At 33.9% G+C, this 19,298-nt stretch overlaps 1 protein-coding gene across 1 annotated transcript; it reads right to left on the bottom strand.

Annotated features, from left to right (window-relative positions):
• Positions 1-8,955: 8,955 nt before the first annotated feature.
• On the bottom strand, positions 8,956-11,898 carry LOC106693703 (uncharacterized transmembrane protein DDB_G0289901-like). Its single transcript, XM_014442589.2, has 2 exons — positions 9,323-11,898; positions 8,956-9,091 (listed from the first exon to the last, which is right to left on the bottom strand). Exon 1 carries the CDS (start codon positions 11,896-11,898, stop codon positions 9,373-9,375), a length of 2,526 nt encoding a protein of 841 aa, XP_014298075.2. The 3' UTR covers positions 8,956-9,091; positions 9,323-9,372.
• Between the last annotated feature and the right edge of the window lie 7,400 nt (positions 11,899-19,298).

The following is a 19,298-nucleotide window of genomic DNA, read 5'->3' as shown; positions in this document are numbered from 1 at the left end:
AAAGTTTTTTAGGGCTCACGGGGTACTTTAGGAAATTCATTCCTAAATATTCTTTAATTGCTCGACTTCTAACAAATTTGTTGAAATCAAATGTTAAATTCAATTTTGGATACAATGAAATGGAAGCATTTAATAAATTGAAATCCATGTTATGTAGTGGTCCTGTTTTAAAGTTGTACCGGCCAGGCGCTGAAACTGAGTTGCATACAGATGCTTCACGATTCGGCTATGGGGTAATCCTGATGCAGTTAGATGTAGACGACGGCAAGTTTCATCCTGTATATTTTGCTAGCAGCAAGACGACAATTGCCGAAGAGAGGTATACAAGTTATGAGCTTGAAATCCTTGCTATCATAAAAGCATTGAAAAAGTTTAGAGTCTATTTACTAAGTATTTCGTTCACAATAGTTACGGATTGCCAAGCGTTTCAAATGACCATGAATAAAAAAGATCTTTGTGTACGAGTGGCCAGATGGGTTTTATTATTAGAAGAATTCCAATATACTATTGTACATAGACCAGGCAGACAAATGTCTCATGTCGATGCTCTAAGTAGGAACCCATTACCTTGTGTATTGCTACTGAATGAGTGTGATGAGACTATTTTAACTAAACTAAAAAGAGCACAGAATAAAGATGAACATTTGAAACAATTATGTAAATCAGTGCATGATGGCAGTATGGATGGATACGAGATAAAGAATAATTTGTTGTATAAAATTATAAACGATGAACCTTTACTAGTTGTACCGAAGTGTATGCAAACTCAGGTAGTCAGGCGGGCTCATGAGCGCGGTCACTTTGGTGTTATACAAACTGAAACATTAGTTAAAAAAGATTTTTGGTTTAAAGGTATGCGTGAAAAGGTTGAAAAGGTCGTTAGAAATTGTGTTGACTGTATTTTAGCTGAAAGAAAGTATGGTAAGCAAGAAGGTATGTTGAATGTGATTGATAAAGGGAATATCCCACTTGACACATCATGTAGATCATTTAGGCCCAATACCATCAACCAAAAATCATATTGTCATGTATTTGTTGTGATTGATGCGTTTTCAAAGTTTGTATGGTTGTATGCGACGCGTTCTACCGATACTGCAGGAGTATTAGATCGATTACATAAGCAATCAACAGTTTTTGGAAACCCAAGACGGATTATTTCCGATAGAGGAACTGCGTTTACTTCGAACGCATTTGCCGAGTATTGCAAAGAAGAAGGTATCCAGCATATTAAGATTACAACAGGGGTCCCTAGAAGCAATGGTCAGGTAGAGAGAGTTAATCGCACCATTATTCCTTTATTGACAAAGTTGTCAGCTCCAAAACCTGAGGAATGGTATAAGCATTTAAATACCGTACAAAAATATTTAAATGCAACACCTCATAGTAGTACTGGACAACCACCATTTAAGCTGTTATTTGGGGCAAACATGCACTTAAAAAACGATCCCGAAATATGTACAATTATCGAAGAAGAATGGTTAAAAATGTTTGAAGAACAACGTGACGAAATACGGAAAAATGCGAAAGAAAAAATTAAAAAAATTCAAGAAGATAATTTGCAAACATATAATGGGAAGAGAAAAGAAGCTACTAATTACAAAGAAGATGATCTAGTGGCAATAAAACGTACGCAATTTGGTCCAGGTTTAAAGGTACACCCTAAATACTTTGGCCCTTATCGAATAGTTCGAGTCTTGCGAAATGATCGATATGTAATGGCTAAAGTAGGAGAGCATGACGTTCTAAGACAAACAACAACTTCAGCTGATCATTTAAAACCATGGGCTGATGATGACCAAGACACTGATTCGAATTCTTATGATTTAAATGAAAGTGACTCTAAAAGTGATGTAAAGGACAACAAGCGACATCTGGGGTCAGATGTTAACCAGGATGGCCGAATGTAGTATCGGGAATGTCGTGGTATGCATGTGTATAAGTGTTTTTCTTTTTTTTTTTCTCTCAGCCTTATATTTTTTTTAGTTAAAGTATTTTATTTTATTTTAGACTTAGAGTTTTGAAAATAAGACCCTGCGATGCTAGAGTAATAAAACCCAGGTCATGTTTTTGGCACTCAAGATTTTTGTAAATTGTTTAATCCTTCACCATCTGTCGTCTTATTACTCTTGCAATTAGTGTGTAAGTTAGATAAGGATGGACGGTGGTCCCATAAGGGACAAATTTGGGTCTCTACCTTTGAAAAAAGGAAAAATAAGTTAGTTCCTAAGTCTTAACTCACGCGGATAGTTGTATGAAGAAAATCATTTCTTGTAACAATTATATTTTACATAAAACTTAATATTACCGAATTACTGTTAACCTTACTATATATACCCGATATTACATGTATCAATGTGTAGCTTGTGTGAAAATTTTAGAAGTAAAATTGTTTATTTAGTATATTGAAAAAATATTCTAGTGCGTCGTACCCCACACGCAGACTTTCGCGCCATTTTAATATTTCGTATTTCAGTATTTTAGTATTTACCGCATTTTTACTGTAATGGCGTATTGACAGCAAGTTGCGTTAATTTTTCTAAACATCTAAAATTGCAATAATTTACAACAAAATATTGCAGTATTGCTGCAATTTTCCCTAAAATAGAGATATTGCCACAGAGGCCCTTGAACGATAAGAATAACGAATCGGCCCCAGGAAGAAATCGGGCTCAGAACTACAGGAAATATTTGTACCCATGAAATACTTCGATAGAGCAAATTTCAGATTTTTATCTACTACCACGTCTGAATAAATCGAAAAATACTGAAAATTAGTAAAGATTATTATTCTCTGCGTCTTGCTAATCGAATGATATAATAACCGGATATGTTTTGGGGTATGATGGTAGCGTTTTGGGAAAAAAAATAAGAGTCATATTTGCCCGTAAGATCCTAAAAAAACACGAGGTTTTATTCTTAATTTTGATTTTTAAGCGTGTTACGATAATCGTAAAAATATGAAAATTTTTTTTTGGATTCTCCATTCATTTTCCGACGAAATTATAAGCTTGGGAAATTTTTTTCAAGGGCACCACGTATTAAAAAAATATAAAAATCGATTTCTTGCGCAAAAATCGATTTTTTTTCATGATTAACTTCTAAAATGATAAAACACAAAGCTTATGCAAATATTGTACTGGTAAAAACAACGAAGTAAATTCAGATCGCTCATATGAAAGTAATTGTTCTTTATTCAATAACGTCAATATTAATATCTAATTGTAAACTATGAAAAAATATATTAATCTGTTAACAATAAATCCCGTAGTTAATAAATCCCCCAATTCGAATATGTTTTCACGTTTTAACCCAGTAAATATGTAAAGTTGTTTAATAGGCATACGAAAATCATCCATTTTATGAATCAACGTAGAGTCACATTTAACAGCCTAGCTTTTCAGCATTTTAGTTAATTCTGACGATTTTAAAAAACTTCAATTTGAATAAACTCTTAATAAATTCAATTCTTTAACATAGAAGCGCTTTTTTATGAGATGATCGCAGCAACATCAATTTTCATCCGGAATTAAAATTCTTTTTTTAATAAAGCATTGCATACGGGCATATTGAGGAACAACTACCATATTCCAGTTTGTAATAGAACATATACAACAATATATACAATACATATACTTCAATACATTCTTCTGTATCATTATCACATACAAACTCTAAATTGAATAATGGATCATCAGTACTTGACTGAGAAAAAGTTATCGTTGATAGGTTTGATTCAGTTATTCCTAATAATTCACTCGAATCTGAAGGTAATTCATTCTCCAAAGCTGTATCCTGATCCTCATCAAGTCTCGAATTCTTGTATTTTTTGGAACGACAATTAAAACATAAAATATCACCAACTACAATTAGATGGTCAATCGTTGAAATATCTTCAACATCTTCATCAGATTGTGTATGTTTTAGAGTTCCTCTCGTTTTTTTAATGAATTTTGAACAAATGCAACACTCTGAATTATTCGCTCTAGGTGTCGACATATTTTCATTTAAATAAGAATATAACCAGATAAAATGAACTATTGAATGCAAATAAAGGCAGGACCACTTTTTAATTAGAATGTCAACAGTACGTAATTTCGAGGTTATCGGCAAAAATAGTGGATTTTCATGAAAACAATAAACAGTGTTACCAATTTCGAATTACAGAGCCATCTCATGGTTTCTAAATATACTGACGGTTCAGTGGGAAAGTTTAAATTATCTGAAAACTAGTTGAATTATGTAAACAATAGTATTTGATACAGATTTAATTATCAAAGTTAGAAATAAAGATTATAATAATAAATATAGTTTATTATATGTAAACAATTACTTTTATATGATCATTTTGAATTTATTCCGTTGTTTTTACCAGTACAATATTCCCAAAAGCTTTGTATTTTATAATTTTAAAAGTTAATCATGAAAAAAAAAAATCGATTTTTGCGCATAGAATCGATTTTTATATTTTTTCGATATGTGGTACCCTTAAAAAAAAATTCCCAAGCTCATAATTTCGTCGAAAAATGAATGGGGAGTCAAAAAAAAAAATTTCATATTTTTACAATTGTCGTAACACACTTAAAAATCAAAATTAAGAATAAAACCTCGTGTTTTTTTAGGATCCTACGGACAAATATGACTCTTCTTTTTTTTCCCAAAACGCTACCATCATATCCTAAAACATATCCGGTTATTATATCATTCGATTAGCAAGACGCAGAGAATAACAATCATTACTAATTTTCAGTATTTTTCGATTTTTTCAGACGTGGTAGTAGATAAAAATCTGAAACTTGCTCTATCGAAGTACTTCATGGGTACGAATATTTCCTGAAGTTATGAGCCCGATTTCTTTCTGGGGCCGATTCGGTATTCTTCTCGTCCCAGGTCCTTGTCGTATTTTTTTACCTAAATGCTGCAATTTATGGTAAAATTTGTAGTTGTGGTGATTTGCGGTAATTTGTCTGGAAACTGCCAAAGGAATTTAAAAAAACTGCTGAAAAATAATCTGCTGCTGCCGGGATTCGAAACCAGGACCTAACAAATATGAAGCACAACCATTGCCGCACTGCTATTTGGATGCTCATGATCAGTTGAAAATATCTTTATGTATTTAGAACGCAGATATTATTCTAACAATAATGTCTTGCTAATGAATCGAGCTGGTTCAAAGTTACAGACTAAAATTATGGTAGGCCTTGGAGGGTTAAAACATCTCTTTATAAAGGTGATTAAGTTCTCCATGAGCGTCGTTTAGGGTATTGAGGACTTGAATAGCATTTTAAAATATATGGTAGACCATGAAGGGTTAAATACCTTGTAAAAAAGGTGATTTACTCCTCTATACGCTACTTTTAGAATATCGAGGATTTGAGTAATAGATTACATTCAGCGGCAAGTCCAACATCAAAAGAACTGAGGCTTTGAAGACTTAAACTACTGTTTTAATTCTGGCTCGGGTACCCAAACATTGAAATATTGACTTTTTTTATTGTCATGTAAACCTAGATACATTCTACGGGGCATATATGACCATGCATGAATTATATATGGTCATATATTAATCATTTATGGTCATATATGACCTTATATGGAGTTCTCAACTTTTTTACGTCATGTCATATATTTTAACTTATGACCATAAGTGATTCATATTTAGTTATTCGCGTAAATCACACAAGGACTCAAGAACAAACTATATTAATCTAAGGTAATCTAAATAATACACATAAGTCAGAGCTACTGAATAAGTTTTCCATTTTTTGTCAAATTTTATTATGCAGCTCACTGATTTGACCACTTATTCTAATAGATAAATAGTTTTGAAAATTTACAAAATATTATAAAAAATAAATTTATGCAGGTTGTCACTTTCGTTATCACCACAGTTTTGGATCGATTGCTTCGAAACTTTGCATACGTATTCTGTGGGTGACTATCTTGACCGAGTTGGAAAGTGAGCTCAATCGGTCGATTAGTTTCGAAGTTATAGCATTCTAAAATTTTCAAAATGTCAAAAATTCATATTTTTACTTATTCGTTCTTCGATATTTTTTTGATGTTATAACTTATCATCTTTTTATAAAGTTCATCTGAAAGCTCTATGAATAAACTTTAATTTTCATGCCTATATATGTGGCTAGATCAATTAAATTTCTTGTCTTACTACTCATGAAATGGAATTGTTTCTATTATTGACAGTGTTTATGACTGATTTTAAGTGTGACATTTAGATCCATCATGGTAGAAATTTCAACTATAATTATTTTGCGCAACTTCGAGAATGTCAGAAAAAAATTTATTTTGTTATTAATGTTTTTTTGAAAAGTTCAAATAATGAGAGATGCACTTCTGTTTCGGCAGCCGAATGGCCTTTTTAACTGTCCGCTAAAAAAATTAAAAATTTTTAAAAATTCGGGGAGTTATGGGTTTCAGTCTGATTTTCGAAAATCGAATTTCTGAGAGATCTTGACGTTTTGAGCTTCTAGGAAGCTATCCTGACTAATTTCACGATGATGTCCGAGTGTATGTATGTATGTACGTACGTATGAAAATATCTATAACTTTGGAGCGTATGAACCGATTTTGATCATTAAGGTGTCATTCGACGCAGCTTAATTGCGAATATCTTAAAGCTGATAGAAAATTAAACTTGATTGGTACGGCTTGTTCAGAGATATTCCAAAAACCAACTTTTTTTTTGGATAACTTTTTATGTTCTCGATGGATTGATTCCATAATCAACTGGGCTCTGAAGCTTCATAAGCCGCGTCGAATGCCACCTCAAACATCAAAATCGGTCAATCCTTCAAGAGAAACCGTTGTCGAATGAATTAAAAAAAATAAATTTTTGAGTATTTTGAAAATTTCTCAAAAACGACTTGATGAATCAATTTCAAAATTTGATCAGTTGTGGAACTCAATAAAACGAGTCGACTGCCACCTTGAACGTCTCAATTGGTTTATTCGTTCGAGAGATATCGGTTGAGAAAAAATGGTAAAAAACGTTTTTTTTTTTTTTCAAAAACAAAGGCATAAAAAAAATTTGCGAGCTCGCAGAGCTCAAAAATGTATCTACAACAATTTTTCGAGCTCCAGGAGCTCGAAATAGGCGGGTAGTTTTAGGGCTGGCCTACAGGGTCAACCGACAGACCGATTTTTTTTTTTAACATAGGCACACAATAGTATTTACGAGCTCGGAGAGCTCGAAAATATATAGACGACAATTTTTCGAGCTTCTTGAGCTCGAAAAAAGCAAGAAGTTTTAGGGCTGGCCCACAGGGTTGACAGACCAATGTTCTTCATCGGAAAATTTGTCATTGCCCGATTCGAAATATTGAACTTACATTTAACTTACGTTTACTTATAGAACTTTCATAAACTTAATGAACTTTGATTTAAGTTCATTAAGCTTATGTAAGTTCTATAAGTTTTATGAATCAAACTTGAATGATTTATAAGGCTTAATTATAACTTGATTCGACTTAAATAAAAATAATGAGTTAATTATAACTTACCTGGAATAAAATTAACTCAAAATGAACTTGGACACACTCTCGAGTCAAAATTTGACCCGTAAGTCGGACGATTAAATCGTCATCAAGTTCAATGTTAAAAAAGTGGACAAAATTAATTACCTCCGTCTTTTCCGTGGGAAATTTAAGTGTGCTGAACGATAAAAGTAGTTGCGTTGTTGCACTATGTGGCTTACAGACTTGAACTTTATCACAAATTTTCCCAACAATCTTACAAATTCCTCGCCATCGGTATTTTTTCCGGCAACTAACTCCAAGGGGGGTTTCAGTGAGGTCAAAAATGAGAATACTCGTATTTTTGCACTATCTCGCTTACACACTTGAACTTTGGTACAAATATTCCCATCTATCTTACGAAACCCACACCATCGGTATTTTTTTTTTATAACTAACTCCGAGAGGGGTTTCAGTGGGTCAAAAAATAATAATACTCGCGTTTTTGCTCTATCTAGTTTACAGACTTGAACTTTAAAACAAATATTCCCAACATCGTTACGAATCTCCCACCATTGGTATTTTTTCCGATATTTAATTCCGACGAGAATTTATAAAGGGTCAAAATGTAAGCCGTTTTTTTCGTAAGGCGGATAGTGCAAAAACGGGAGCATTTTTATTGTTCAACCTACTTAACCCCCCCCCCTCCGGGAAAAGCTGAAGGTAATTAATTTTGTCCAACGTTTATAACATTAAACTTGATGACAATTTCAACGTCCGACTTACGATTCGAATTTTGACTTGGGAGTACATCCAAGTTCACTTTGAGTTAATGTTATTATAGTTAATTTGAAATTAAGTCAATATTTTTATTTAAATCGATTTAAGTTATAATCAAACCCAGTAAGTCATTTAAGTTTGATTCAAGTTCATTGAACTTATGTAAGTTCATGTAAGTTCTATAAGTTAACATAAGTTAAATGTAAGTTTAATTTTTAGACTCGGGTGCTTTGTATTTCTGCATATTACGCCAGAACACTGGTAAGCGATTAATAACATTATGGGTTATATCCAGAATGAACTGTATAACAACAGAATAGTAGAAGAATTGCATGCCCTATTGCAGTAAGAGTAATGAAAAAGTCACTTTTTAATTGACGCAACATAGCCATAAATAAAATTTGGGATTCACTAATATCAGATTCGACACTTTTCAGATTGATAACATACAATATTTTTTTTGAATTCACAATGAAAAATTTTAATTCTTCAAGAACATTACCGACTTTGCTGATTCAGCCAGATCTTGAAATATGCATTGCTTTGTTGACATTCATATTTGAAGTAAAAAATTGTTCTTAATTATTATTAATAGTGAGCAATTCATCAATAATAATGAGTTTATACACAATATTATTTTTATTGAACATAAACGAATTGAAATGAGACAAAGTTTATAATTTTATTTTACTGTGAAGAAATTATTACTCAGAGTGAATTAACAGATAAGTATAATGCTAGAAAATTGAAACTCATTGAATTAATCTCTTGAAAAAATCGATATTCTTCTATTGCGTGCCATAATTTTTCGTCAGCTTATATTGGAAAGAAATCACAGAATGCTGTTCAAAATAGATCATATTTACCGATTAGAAATTAAAAAAAAAAATGATAATATATTTCTATAAGCTACGAACCCAGTAGCCAATCAGAGGCTAATACATGAACACCTTATGCATTTATGTGACCAAATTTGAATATTTCTGTTAGAAATGCATACAGTAATCAGGAAGTGGTCTCTGATAGGCCGTTGGGTTTTCAATTCAACATAGAATGGAAAAATAATAACTAACCATCGATACTGGTGCGTTCGTATTTATAAAATGGAAATCTTGAAGATCTTTTAGGCACATGTTGGAGAACAGCCACAACCTTTTCCACCTCCTGTAGAGCCACCAGTATTGCTGCTACTTCCACTGCTACTTTCACTGCTGCTACTACTGCCACTATTGCTGCTGCTTCCACTGCTGCCGCTGCTTCCACTACTGCCACTGCTGCCGCTGCTACCGCCGCTGCTTCCACCACTGCTTCCGCTATTGCTTCCACTGCTGCTTCCACTATTGCTTCCACTGCTGCTTCCGCTATTGCTTCCACTGCTGCTTCCGCTAATGCTTCCACTGCTGCTTCCACTATTGCTTCCACTGCTGCTTCCGCTATTGCTTCCACTGCTGGTTCCGCTATTGCTTCCACTGCTGCTTCCGCTAATGCTTCCACTATTGCTTCCGCTATTGCTTCCACTGCTGGTTCCGCTATTGCTTCCACTGCTGCTTCCGCTATTGCTTCCACTGCTGCTTCCGCTATTGCTTCCACTGCTGGTTCCGCTATTGCTTCCACTGCTGCTTCCGCTATTGCTTCCACTGCTGGTTCCGCTATTGCTTCCACTGCTGCTTCCGCTAATGCTTCCACTATTGCTTCCACTGCTGCTTCCGCTATTGCTTCCACTGCTGGTTCCGCTATTGCTTTCACTGCTGCTTCCGCTAATGCTTCCACTGCTGCTTCCACTATTGCTTCCACTATTGCTTCCACTGCTGCTTCCGCTATTGCTTCCACTGCTGCTTCCGCTATTGCTTCCACTGCTGCTTCCGCTATTGCTTCCACTGCTGCTTCCGCTAATGCTTCCACTATTGCTTCCACTGCTGCTTCCACTGTTGCTTCCACTACTTCCGCTACTGCCGCTACTTCCACTACTTCCGCTGCTTCCACTACTGCCGCTGCTTCCGCCACTGCTTCCACCGCTGCTACCGCAGCTGCTTCCACCACTGCTTCCACCACTGCTTCCGCTATTGCTTCCACTGCTGCTTCCGCTATTGCTTCCACTGCTGCTTCCGCTATTGCTTCCACTGCTGGTTCCGCTATTACTTCCACTGCTGGTTCCGCTATTGCTTCCACTGCTGCTTCCGCTATTGCTTCCACTGCTGGTTCCGCTATTGCTTCCACTGCTGCTTCCGCTATTGCTTCTACTGCTGGTTCCGCTATTGCTTCCACTGCTGGTTCCGCTATTGCTTCCACTGCTGGTTCCGCTATTGCTTCCACTGCTGCTTCCGCTAATGCTTCCACTATTGCTTCCACTGCTGCTTCCGCTATTGCTTCCACTGCTGGTTCCGCTATTGCTTTCACTGCTGCTTCCGCTAATGCTTCCACTGCTGCTTCCACTATTGCTTCCACTATTGCTTCCACTGCTGCTTCCGCTATTGCTTCCACTGCTGCTTCCGCTATTGCTTCCACTGCTGCTTCCACTGCTGCTACCGCTATTGCTTCCACTGCTGCTTCCGCTATTGCTTCCACTGCTGCTTCCGCTATTGCTTCCACTGCTGCTTCCGCTATTACTTCCACTGCTGCTTCCGCTATTGCTTCCACTGCTGCTTCCACTGTTGCTTCCACTACTTCCGGTACTGCCGCTACTTCCACTACTTCCGCTGCTTCCACTACTGCCGCTGCTTCCACTACTGCTTCCACCGCTGCTACCGCAGCTGCTTTCACCACTGCTTCCACCGCTGCTTCCGCCGCTGCTTCCACTACTGCTTCCGCTATTGCTTCCACTGCTGCTTCCGCTATTGCTTCCACTGCTGCTTCCGCTATTGCTTCCACTGCTGCTTCCGCTATTGCTTCCACTGCTGGTTCCGCTATTGCTTCCACTACTGCTTCCGCTAATGCTTCCACTATTGCTTCCACTGCTGCTTCCGCTATTGCTTCCACTGCTGCTTCCGCTATTGCTTCCACTGCTGCTTACGCTATTGCTTCCACTGCTGCTTCCGCTATTGCTTTCACTGCTGCTTCCGCTAATGCTTCCACTGCTGCTTCCGCTATTGCTTCCACTGCTGCTTCCGCTATTGCTTCCACTGCCGCTTTCGCTAATGCTTCCACTGCTGCTTCCACTATTGCTTCCACTGCTACTTCCGCTATTGCTTCCACTGCTGCTTACGCTATTGCTTCCACTGCTGCTTCCGCTATTGCTTCCACTACTGCTTCTGCTAATGCTTCCACTGCTGCTTCCACTATTGCTTCCACTGCTGCTTCCGCTATTGCTTCCACTGCTGCTTACGCTATTGCTTCCACTGCTGCTTCCGCTATTGCTTTCACTGCTGCTTCCGCTAATGCTTCCACTGCTGCTTCCACTATTGCTTCCACTATTGCTTCCACTGCTGCTTCCACTATTGCTTCCACTGCTGCTTCCGCTATTGCTTCCACTGCTGCTTCCGCTAATGCTTCCACTGCTGCTTCCGCTATTGCTTCCACTGCTGCTTCCGCTATTGCTTCCACCGCTGCTACCGCCGCTTACCATACTGCCAACGCAGTCAGGTACTACAGTAGTTGCGGAATCATAAACAGCAATGACCGCCAAAGCCAAAAGTAGAAATGCCAAACGCATTTTTATATTTTTCTCCTATAATTTATAAACAAATAAATTTCATTACTTTCATCAAAATATTAACAATTATTTTTTAAATTCATTTTTACTATATTTTACTACTTACTTAGATAATAGCCAGCGAAGATCTGAGTTACCGTGAATTTAATGATTTCCTTATCGAGTTATTGGCTATTTATACCTCTTTTTATCTTCCTTAACAAATCTGATTAATATGCTTGAATAATTTCGTGCTAAATACATTAATTACCCATTTATGTCAAAGATAAAAATTTCTCAATCGTTAATTTAATGAAGTTGATCGTATTCACATATGTAAAAAATTTTTTTACCGAAAATTATTCAGCTACCGGAGCATTGATTAGAAAGTTCATACGATTGATTATTTTGTAATTACTAACATCATTATTTTTCATTATAAACATTAGGAATTTGAAGAAAACTAATTTGTTATTTTCTTCAGCCGTATTTGAAAAAAAAAGTAATCATCTGTGACAAAAAAAAATTAATTTTTTCTTCAAACTGCAAATTTTTCTATAAGAAATAGACTCTGAGGTGAAATTTCTTGCTAATTCCAGTTTTAATGGGTTACCAAACAATAAGAAAAATATTAATTACCATGGTATTATGGTTAGCATATCCATAATGTTACGACAAATGTTACTAAATTTTTTGATGATTTTCAATCGTCTGTTACTTGGCAAAAATTGATTGCCGGAAAAAGAAATCAAATTGGAGCATAAATTTTTACTTTTAAGGTGTTGAGTTCAAATATTTTTAGTACTAATAATTTTTAAGCACCATTCATAAGAATACGATAGAAAAAACATTTTTCAGAAATTTTCGTTATTTTCAGAAAGTTTATGGCCTTGATTACATTTTTGTAGCACCGTCACCCGAAAACTCTTTGAGTTTGATTCCTTCTCTTTAACTTGGAAAGTTTAAAAGATTTGTACGATACTTATTCATTCTGATATATGAGTATTCGAAACAAAAATTATTGATTGTGAAAATTCATTACTCGACAACCAATCATCGCACAGGAAATCAAAGCAAAATTTAAATAATTTCAATTATCCTCTATAAAACACCACTATTTTTTTTTGTTGAATAAAATTTGTTTGAAATAAGAAATTTTATACAAAAAAACATTTAAAAATGGTGAATTAAGGGACATTTGCATAATTTTGCAAATTATCGAGTGGATTTTTGAAGAAGCTTCTTAAAACATCTTCAACCAACAAATTTTCATGAAGATTCGAAAGAAAAACCTAATCAGATTGTTTGGGTCACCCTACTGTGGATAGCATCTGCCAGATACTTTTGACCAGATTTGAATTGCAAGCTTAGTGCAAGTCTTACACAAGAGATTCATGCTCAGTTCGGGAGGAAATAGTTGTGCATGGCTTGTTCAAGACCTGCCCAAGGCGCAAAGTTGGCCTAGGCCTTGATCAGTTCTTGAGCAAGTGATGCGTAAGTACCTACTGTAAGTTACTGTTGCAAGAAATACATCAGACACTGTTTCGTTGCACGTGTACAAAATATCTTTAATATTCTTGTGTATGATACCATGAGCAAGTCATACACAAATCTTAACATAGATTTTCTGATACACGATCTTGCAAAAAAACACGTTCGTAGAATAAGACAGTAGCAGCTGAGGGTATTACTCAAGATACTTATTTCAGAACCTCGTTCAAACACGTGTTACTTGGGCACCTCTAGCATATAGTAAGATCAAAATTCTGATTCAATTAATACGAAAAATTAAGAAATCAACACTCAACCATCTATTCGATATTTCCCAATAAGACACTTTATATGCATGAAAATCTAAATAATCCTAGTTTGATCCCTACTTTAAATTAAAGTATTTCAGAAAAGTCAATAGACCCAAATTAACTGTCGAACTATAGTCATGCATAAGCACAAAATCTTGATAAAATTGTTTTAAATATATTCATTACATTGCATTAGTTTTTGTCAAAATGTTACAAGATTTTCGATGGTCTTGGTCTTGTTCTTGATATTGCAATATATAGTATCGGTTTGGTCTTGCCTTGATAAATCAAGACGAGATCAAGACATGATCCATATGATCTCGATATTGAGTTCAGCCTATTAAATGGATAGGCTAAAGATACTTTTGTGTTTTCTTCAACTCTCAAAAAATCCCAAACATACCTTGAGGAATAAGAATCATTGCGATTTTGTTTTCATCAATTTCCGAACGATTGAAATTGTGAATTCAGGTAGAAATCTATTAATGGATAAATTTATTGATTTTTATTTTTTTTTTTCGAGATTTAAAATTCATATTTTAGCTTTGATCTAACTTTTTATCACAACAAAATGTTAATTACAATAAATAAAGAAAAAAAATTAAAAAAATAAAAACTCAATTTTCTGAGAAAAAACAAATGTTTTTTTTGTTTTTTCAAGTTCCGACCAGAAAAGGTTATTATGACCAGACATTCAAGGTAAATAACATAATAATGTGCGACCAGACATGAATGCTTACCCTATCAATAAAATCCGCATGAAAATTTAGCTTAGATCCCTATGTGGATTCCGACATGGTGCTTTCGGATGGATTCCTAAGAGGATGTTAAGCCTTACAAAACGAGATCAGAGAAGAGTCGATTGCGCAAAAACTGTCTGAGGAAGAATTTAAAAAAAAAAAAGTGATATTGTTCCCTTGCTTTTTTAATGGGAGAATTAAAGGCTCAAATTTTCAGGAAATTGTTTTTTTTTTGTCTTCTACAATAAAATTTTCATATAGGTTAAGAAAACAAAATTTAAAAAAAAACACCCTAATCATGTATGGATTCCTATGAGTTCCCATGCAATCCCACATGAAATTGTTTGATAGGGTGTATGTACATGTAAATTACTTATTTATTTCATCTCTTCATTAGCATCATTTTATCATATCAAAATCCAATATATTTAAAGTGTACCCAGGTGTGATAGTATCATATTTTTTTTTTTTTATTGCAATCGCTTTGAATATGTTTAAATGTTAAGTCAATGCATTTGTTTTACATTAATTATTCATGTTTGTTAACGTTGCTTAACAAGCTATATTATTATCTTCACAAAAAAAAAAAAATAATTTAGACTTGGCATGTAGAGAAATATTAACCGTAACATTTGCAACATTACATAGGAATGGTTTCCATATCTTATGGGAATAGGTTTTTTTCAGAACCCGGCATAGGAAGAACACACATACAAATTGTAGTAATCATTACTATCTATAAAAGAATTTTTTTTCAATATATAGAACGGCTCCACAAAGTTTGAACCAAATCGTCAAGGGTCGTTCCGTAAAACTAACTTTATTTGGTGGAATGACCCATATATTTTGTATGTAAACATATATTATACATTAATGCTTATTTAATAAATTATAAATCCATTACGTATTTTTAATATATAACTCACCATACACCCTATTAAAAACATCCAGGAGATTGCATGAGAACCCATAGGAATCCATTTCGGAAGTGTGGATTCATGTAAGAAGCCATAGAAATTGATATAGAGTGCATAGATTTGTGTTAGAATCCATGTCAGAAACCATGAGTATCAGAATTTCCACGTAGGAAACTGTGGGTACCTGCATTTTTATATGAAACCCAATGTGCATCTGGATTACCATACTGGAAATCCATGTTGGAAACTGTGGGAACCTGGATTCCCGTGTAGGAACTTCACATAGGAACTTGGCTATATGGAATTCTTTTTGGGAAAATCGTAGACTAATCTGGGTTTTTATACAAGTAATATATATAGAATCCGAAGCATCTGGATTTCTGTATCTATCGCTTATTAGCAATGGATTTGGCATAGGGTGGATTCCCATAAAAACCCCTGTGAGCATTGGCATCGGGATGTATGCTGGATTTCTATAGGAAAGCATATAGAAATTCATCCAAATACGTCATGCGGAAACCGACATAGGAATCTAGGCTGGATTTCCATATGGAGTTATTTGATAGGGTACTGTCTTATAAAAACTCAAGTTGTGTTTTATAAATTTTCATACATTGCCACAAGGATTTATTTGTTCAAGTGGTCTTGGATTGTATGAAGCATGTTTAAATTGATTCATATTTACACATCTTTATTTTATTTACCACCTGACCAACCAATCATAAAAATTTCAAACTCATAATTGAAAACCTGTAAACTCGTAACGATGATACTGTTGATTTTAGTAATTGTTATAATTTTCACAGAATTATAAATGCAGGTGAGTAAATAATAAATGCTTATTCGAGCAAAACATTTGATTTCTATAATGAACTCAGGTGTATGTAATTTTGTCATCTTTGTTGGGTAATAAAATTGCAATTGCGTTGAGTAAATGAACGATTCGAGTTCATTGACCAATTTATCACAAATATTTATTTATATAAGATTTCATAAAAATTTATGTAAATCCACACACAAAAGTATGGATTTAAATGAAGATATATTTCAGAAATAATCTGTATCCGAAATACCATAGCAATCTGTGAAAAAATATTAAATCTGACGAATCGGGGCCAGCGTTAGTCTGGTCAAATTATAGATGTTCGAATAGTAAATTGACACATGATAATATCTGTCCATATGTTAGCAAATATGACCTTGTTTGGTCACGTCCGAATGCCCAAGCTGCTCTAAACTTCGATTTGGCTTGAAAAACCAGAGCACCTAAAGGCTCGGAAAGTAAAAAATTCATCAAAGACTGAACAAGTAGAAAATAGCTTATTTGAAACTGAATCGTAACAAATGGAGGAAAACCTTCTGAGGGTATTGAGAAGAAGTTACGTCTCACCATTTATTTCTATGGAACCTGATCGCCAGTACAGGGGAACTCGTACAACGGGAGGCCTTTCCAGCAATTAAAAATATCATCAGAATCCATCCAAAAAGCTTTTGTGCGAATCCATCCAGAAACTTATCTTGGATTACTAAATAGATTTATTTAATAGAGCGGTAATAATTCATAAGCCTTTATTTTCAATTTTTTTATTCTCTTGAGTGTAGAAAGTTTGCATAAGATTACTGAATTTTGCATGTCTGATCAGGTCTGATCATTTTTTCCTGGGTGCACTCTACATATGATGAATTAAATTAACCATATTTAGTGTACCAGCCATTCAACATATATTTTGACAAAAAACTTTAAGTCACTCAACGTGTTCTAATGATGTTGAATAGATAGAGCTTAATCGATAATCTTGAAACGAGTTGTGAAATTTCATTGTAACACTTACTTTTCAAAACACAGGTGGAAATCGAGGGAATTTACTTTGACTTTACTTAACGTTTTTGCACCGGTTGACAAACAGACGTTTAGAGTTCACAACGCAGACGTCATAAAGCGCGCGTTTCAGGCCTGCGTTGCATAAAAAATTTGTCGATAGTTATGCACTTTCAAAAGCTTCGCATTATGAGTCGTGCAGTATATATTCTTCAAATTTTACGTAAGAAACTTGCTAACAGACATTCGTCAAGTAACTTGCTTAAGATAATGCTACTGGGCTTGTGTCACAAAAAAACTCGTGAGGATTTTTTCTTGTTCTGTTGTGACGCAGCGTACCTGTTGGCTCATTCTGGAACTGACCGATTTCTTTATTCGTCGATTCTTAATCTTGTATCATAAATAGCTATAACAAAATTCTATAATTCAACTCACGGTCGTGATTATTTTTCTGATACTTATAATATTGGTAAAACTATGACTCTTGCAATTTCTATAAAATTAAAAATAAAAATAATATACATGCAAAATTCGCAATTATTTATTAATAAAATCGATTCTATTCTACATACATAAACGGTTTTGTCGATGGTGGTATAACCGTAGCTATCAACGAAGTAGTAAACTGGTGTCTCTGGACTAATTATGGTATCTACTAGAGTTATTCATTATTATATATTATTTTTCATTCGTTTATATGCAGATCCTCATTTATAGTTCATATCTAATTTTACAATAATTAAAGCGAGTTATTAACAATGAAACTAATATCATTAATCTATAATTTAATAGTCATGTTAAACAATGATTTTTATTGAAAAGTATTATCCATGAGTCTTACTCATTTTTGAGATTCTTAAAATCATACTATATATGGTCATTAAGGTGATTTCGAAAAATAGACTTTTTTTTGTTTTTCACTGACACACCTAAATATTGTTGTATACACATTGAAAAAAAAATTCCCTCAAAGTTTGAGCCCCTAATATTAATTATAAGTATTTCTTTTTTCATGTTAAATTTTTTCTATTTAAAAAGCATATAAATTGAATAATTATTTTTTCAAACTCCTATAATTTAGCCACATTTTAAGCTTTAGTTTTAGAATCAATTTTTATTTGTAGGGTATTTGTTGCTTTTTTAAAGAGTATCAAACGATTTTGCTTTAACTTATTCCATGTTGATTGTATTAACTCCGAAACTCAATTTTTTCACTTATTTCATATATTTTCGTTAATAGTGAAAAAATGGCTGATCTGACCAAAAATATGCATAGTAGCAATCTTTTAGGAAATTTTGTCATCTACAAAAATTTTTTTATACATATGTTGCTGAAGTGTATTGTTTATAAGATATAAGTAGTTCAACATTTTGTATTAAAAAAAAATTGGTAAATTTGTAACATTAAAAAAGTAGTATAATATGGTCATACTTACCAAGTTGAACGTAACAGAATCAAAGCTAAAAATGGCTATTGTTATAAGAATTTTCCTTGAATAATCTGATGTAAAAAATATATTTTATTAGGAATTCGAAAATAAAAAAAAAAAATTAAAACATACCTATTTTCTATTTTATTTATTTATATATTTTTTTTTTTCAAGTTATGGCTAATCCAACTTAAACACAAGTAAAGAAATTTCTACTGATACGATATAATATAGTGAATTTTAGAACGAATTGATTGGAGAAAATGTACTTATTTTTATGTTATAAGATTAATTTCTTTATTTTTGAAAATTAATATCTCTGATAATTATTTGATTCAATATAATGGACCTTTTAGTTTTTTAACTATACAATTAATTTCTGCTTTAATGGACCACCAATAACGGATCAAAATTTCAAACACTTAAAAACAGTGATTGAACCTTTAAGTACTTTGATCTTCACTTGAGTATTGACATAAATTTTTTTATGTTACTAATGAAAATTATTTTTCAACGGAAACCTTGAAAATATGAAATCATTTGTTGACCTGTCGAAAAAATTGTTTTCTGTATTATTATAAATATCCTAGAAACTACAGGCAATATCGATAAATTTTATAGAAATACATTTGTAGTTTAGTTAATTTTCTATCTAAAAACCACCTACAAGATCTTTTTTGCTTCTCTTGTTCTCAAATTACGTGCCTTTGAAT

The sequence above is a fragment of the Microplitis demolitor genome, chromosome 10, assembly GCF_026212275.2.
Source record: "Microplitis demolitor isolate Queensland-Clemson2020A chromosome 10, iyMicDemo2.1a, whole genome shotgun sequence".
Taxonomy (NCBI): Eukaryota; Metazoa; Arthropoda; class Insecta; order Hymenoptera; family Braconidae; genus Microplitis; species Microplitis demolitor.
This window is presented reverse-complemented; position numbering and strand designations above follow the sequence as displayed.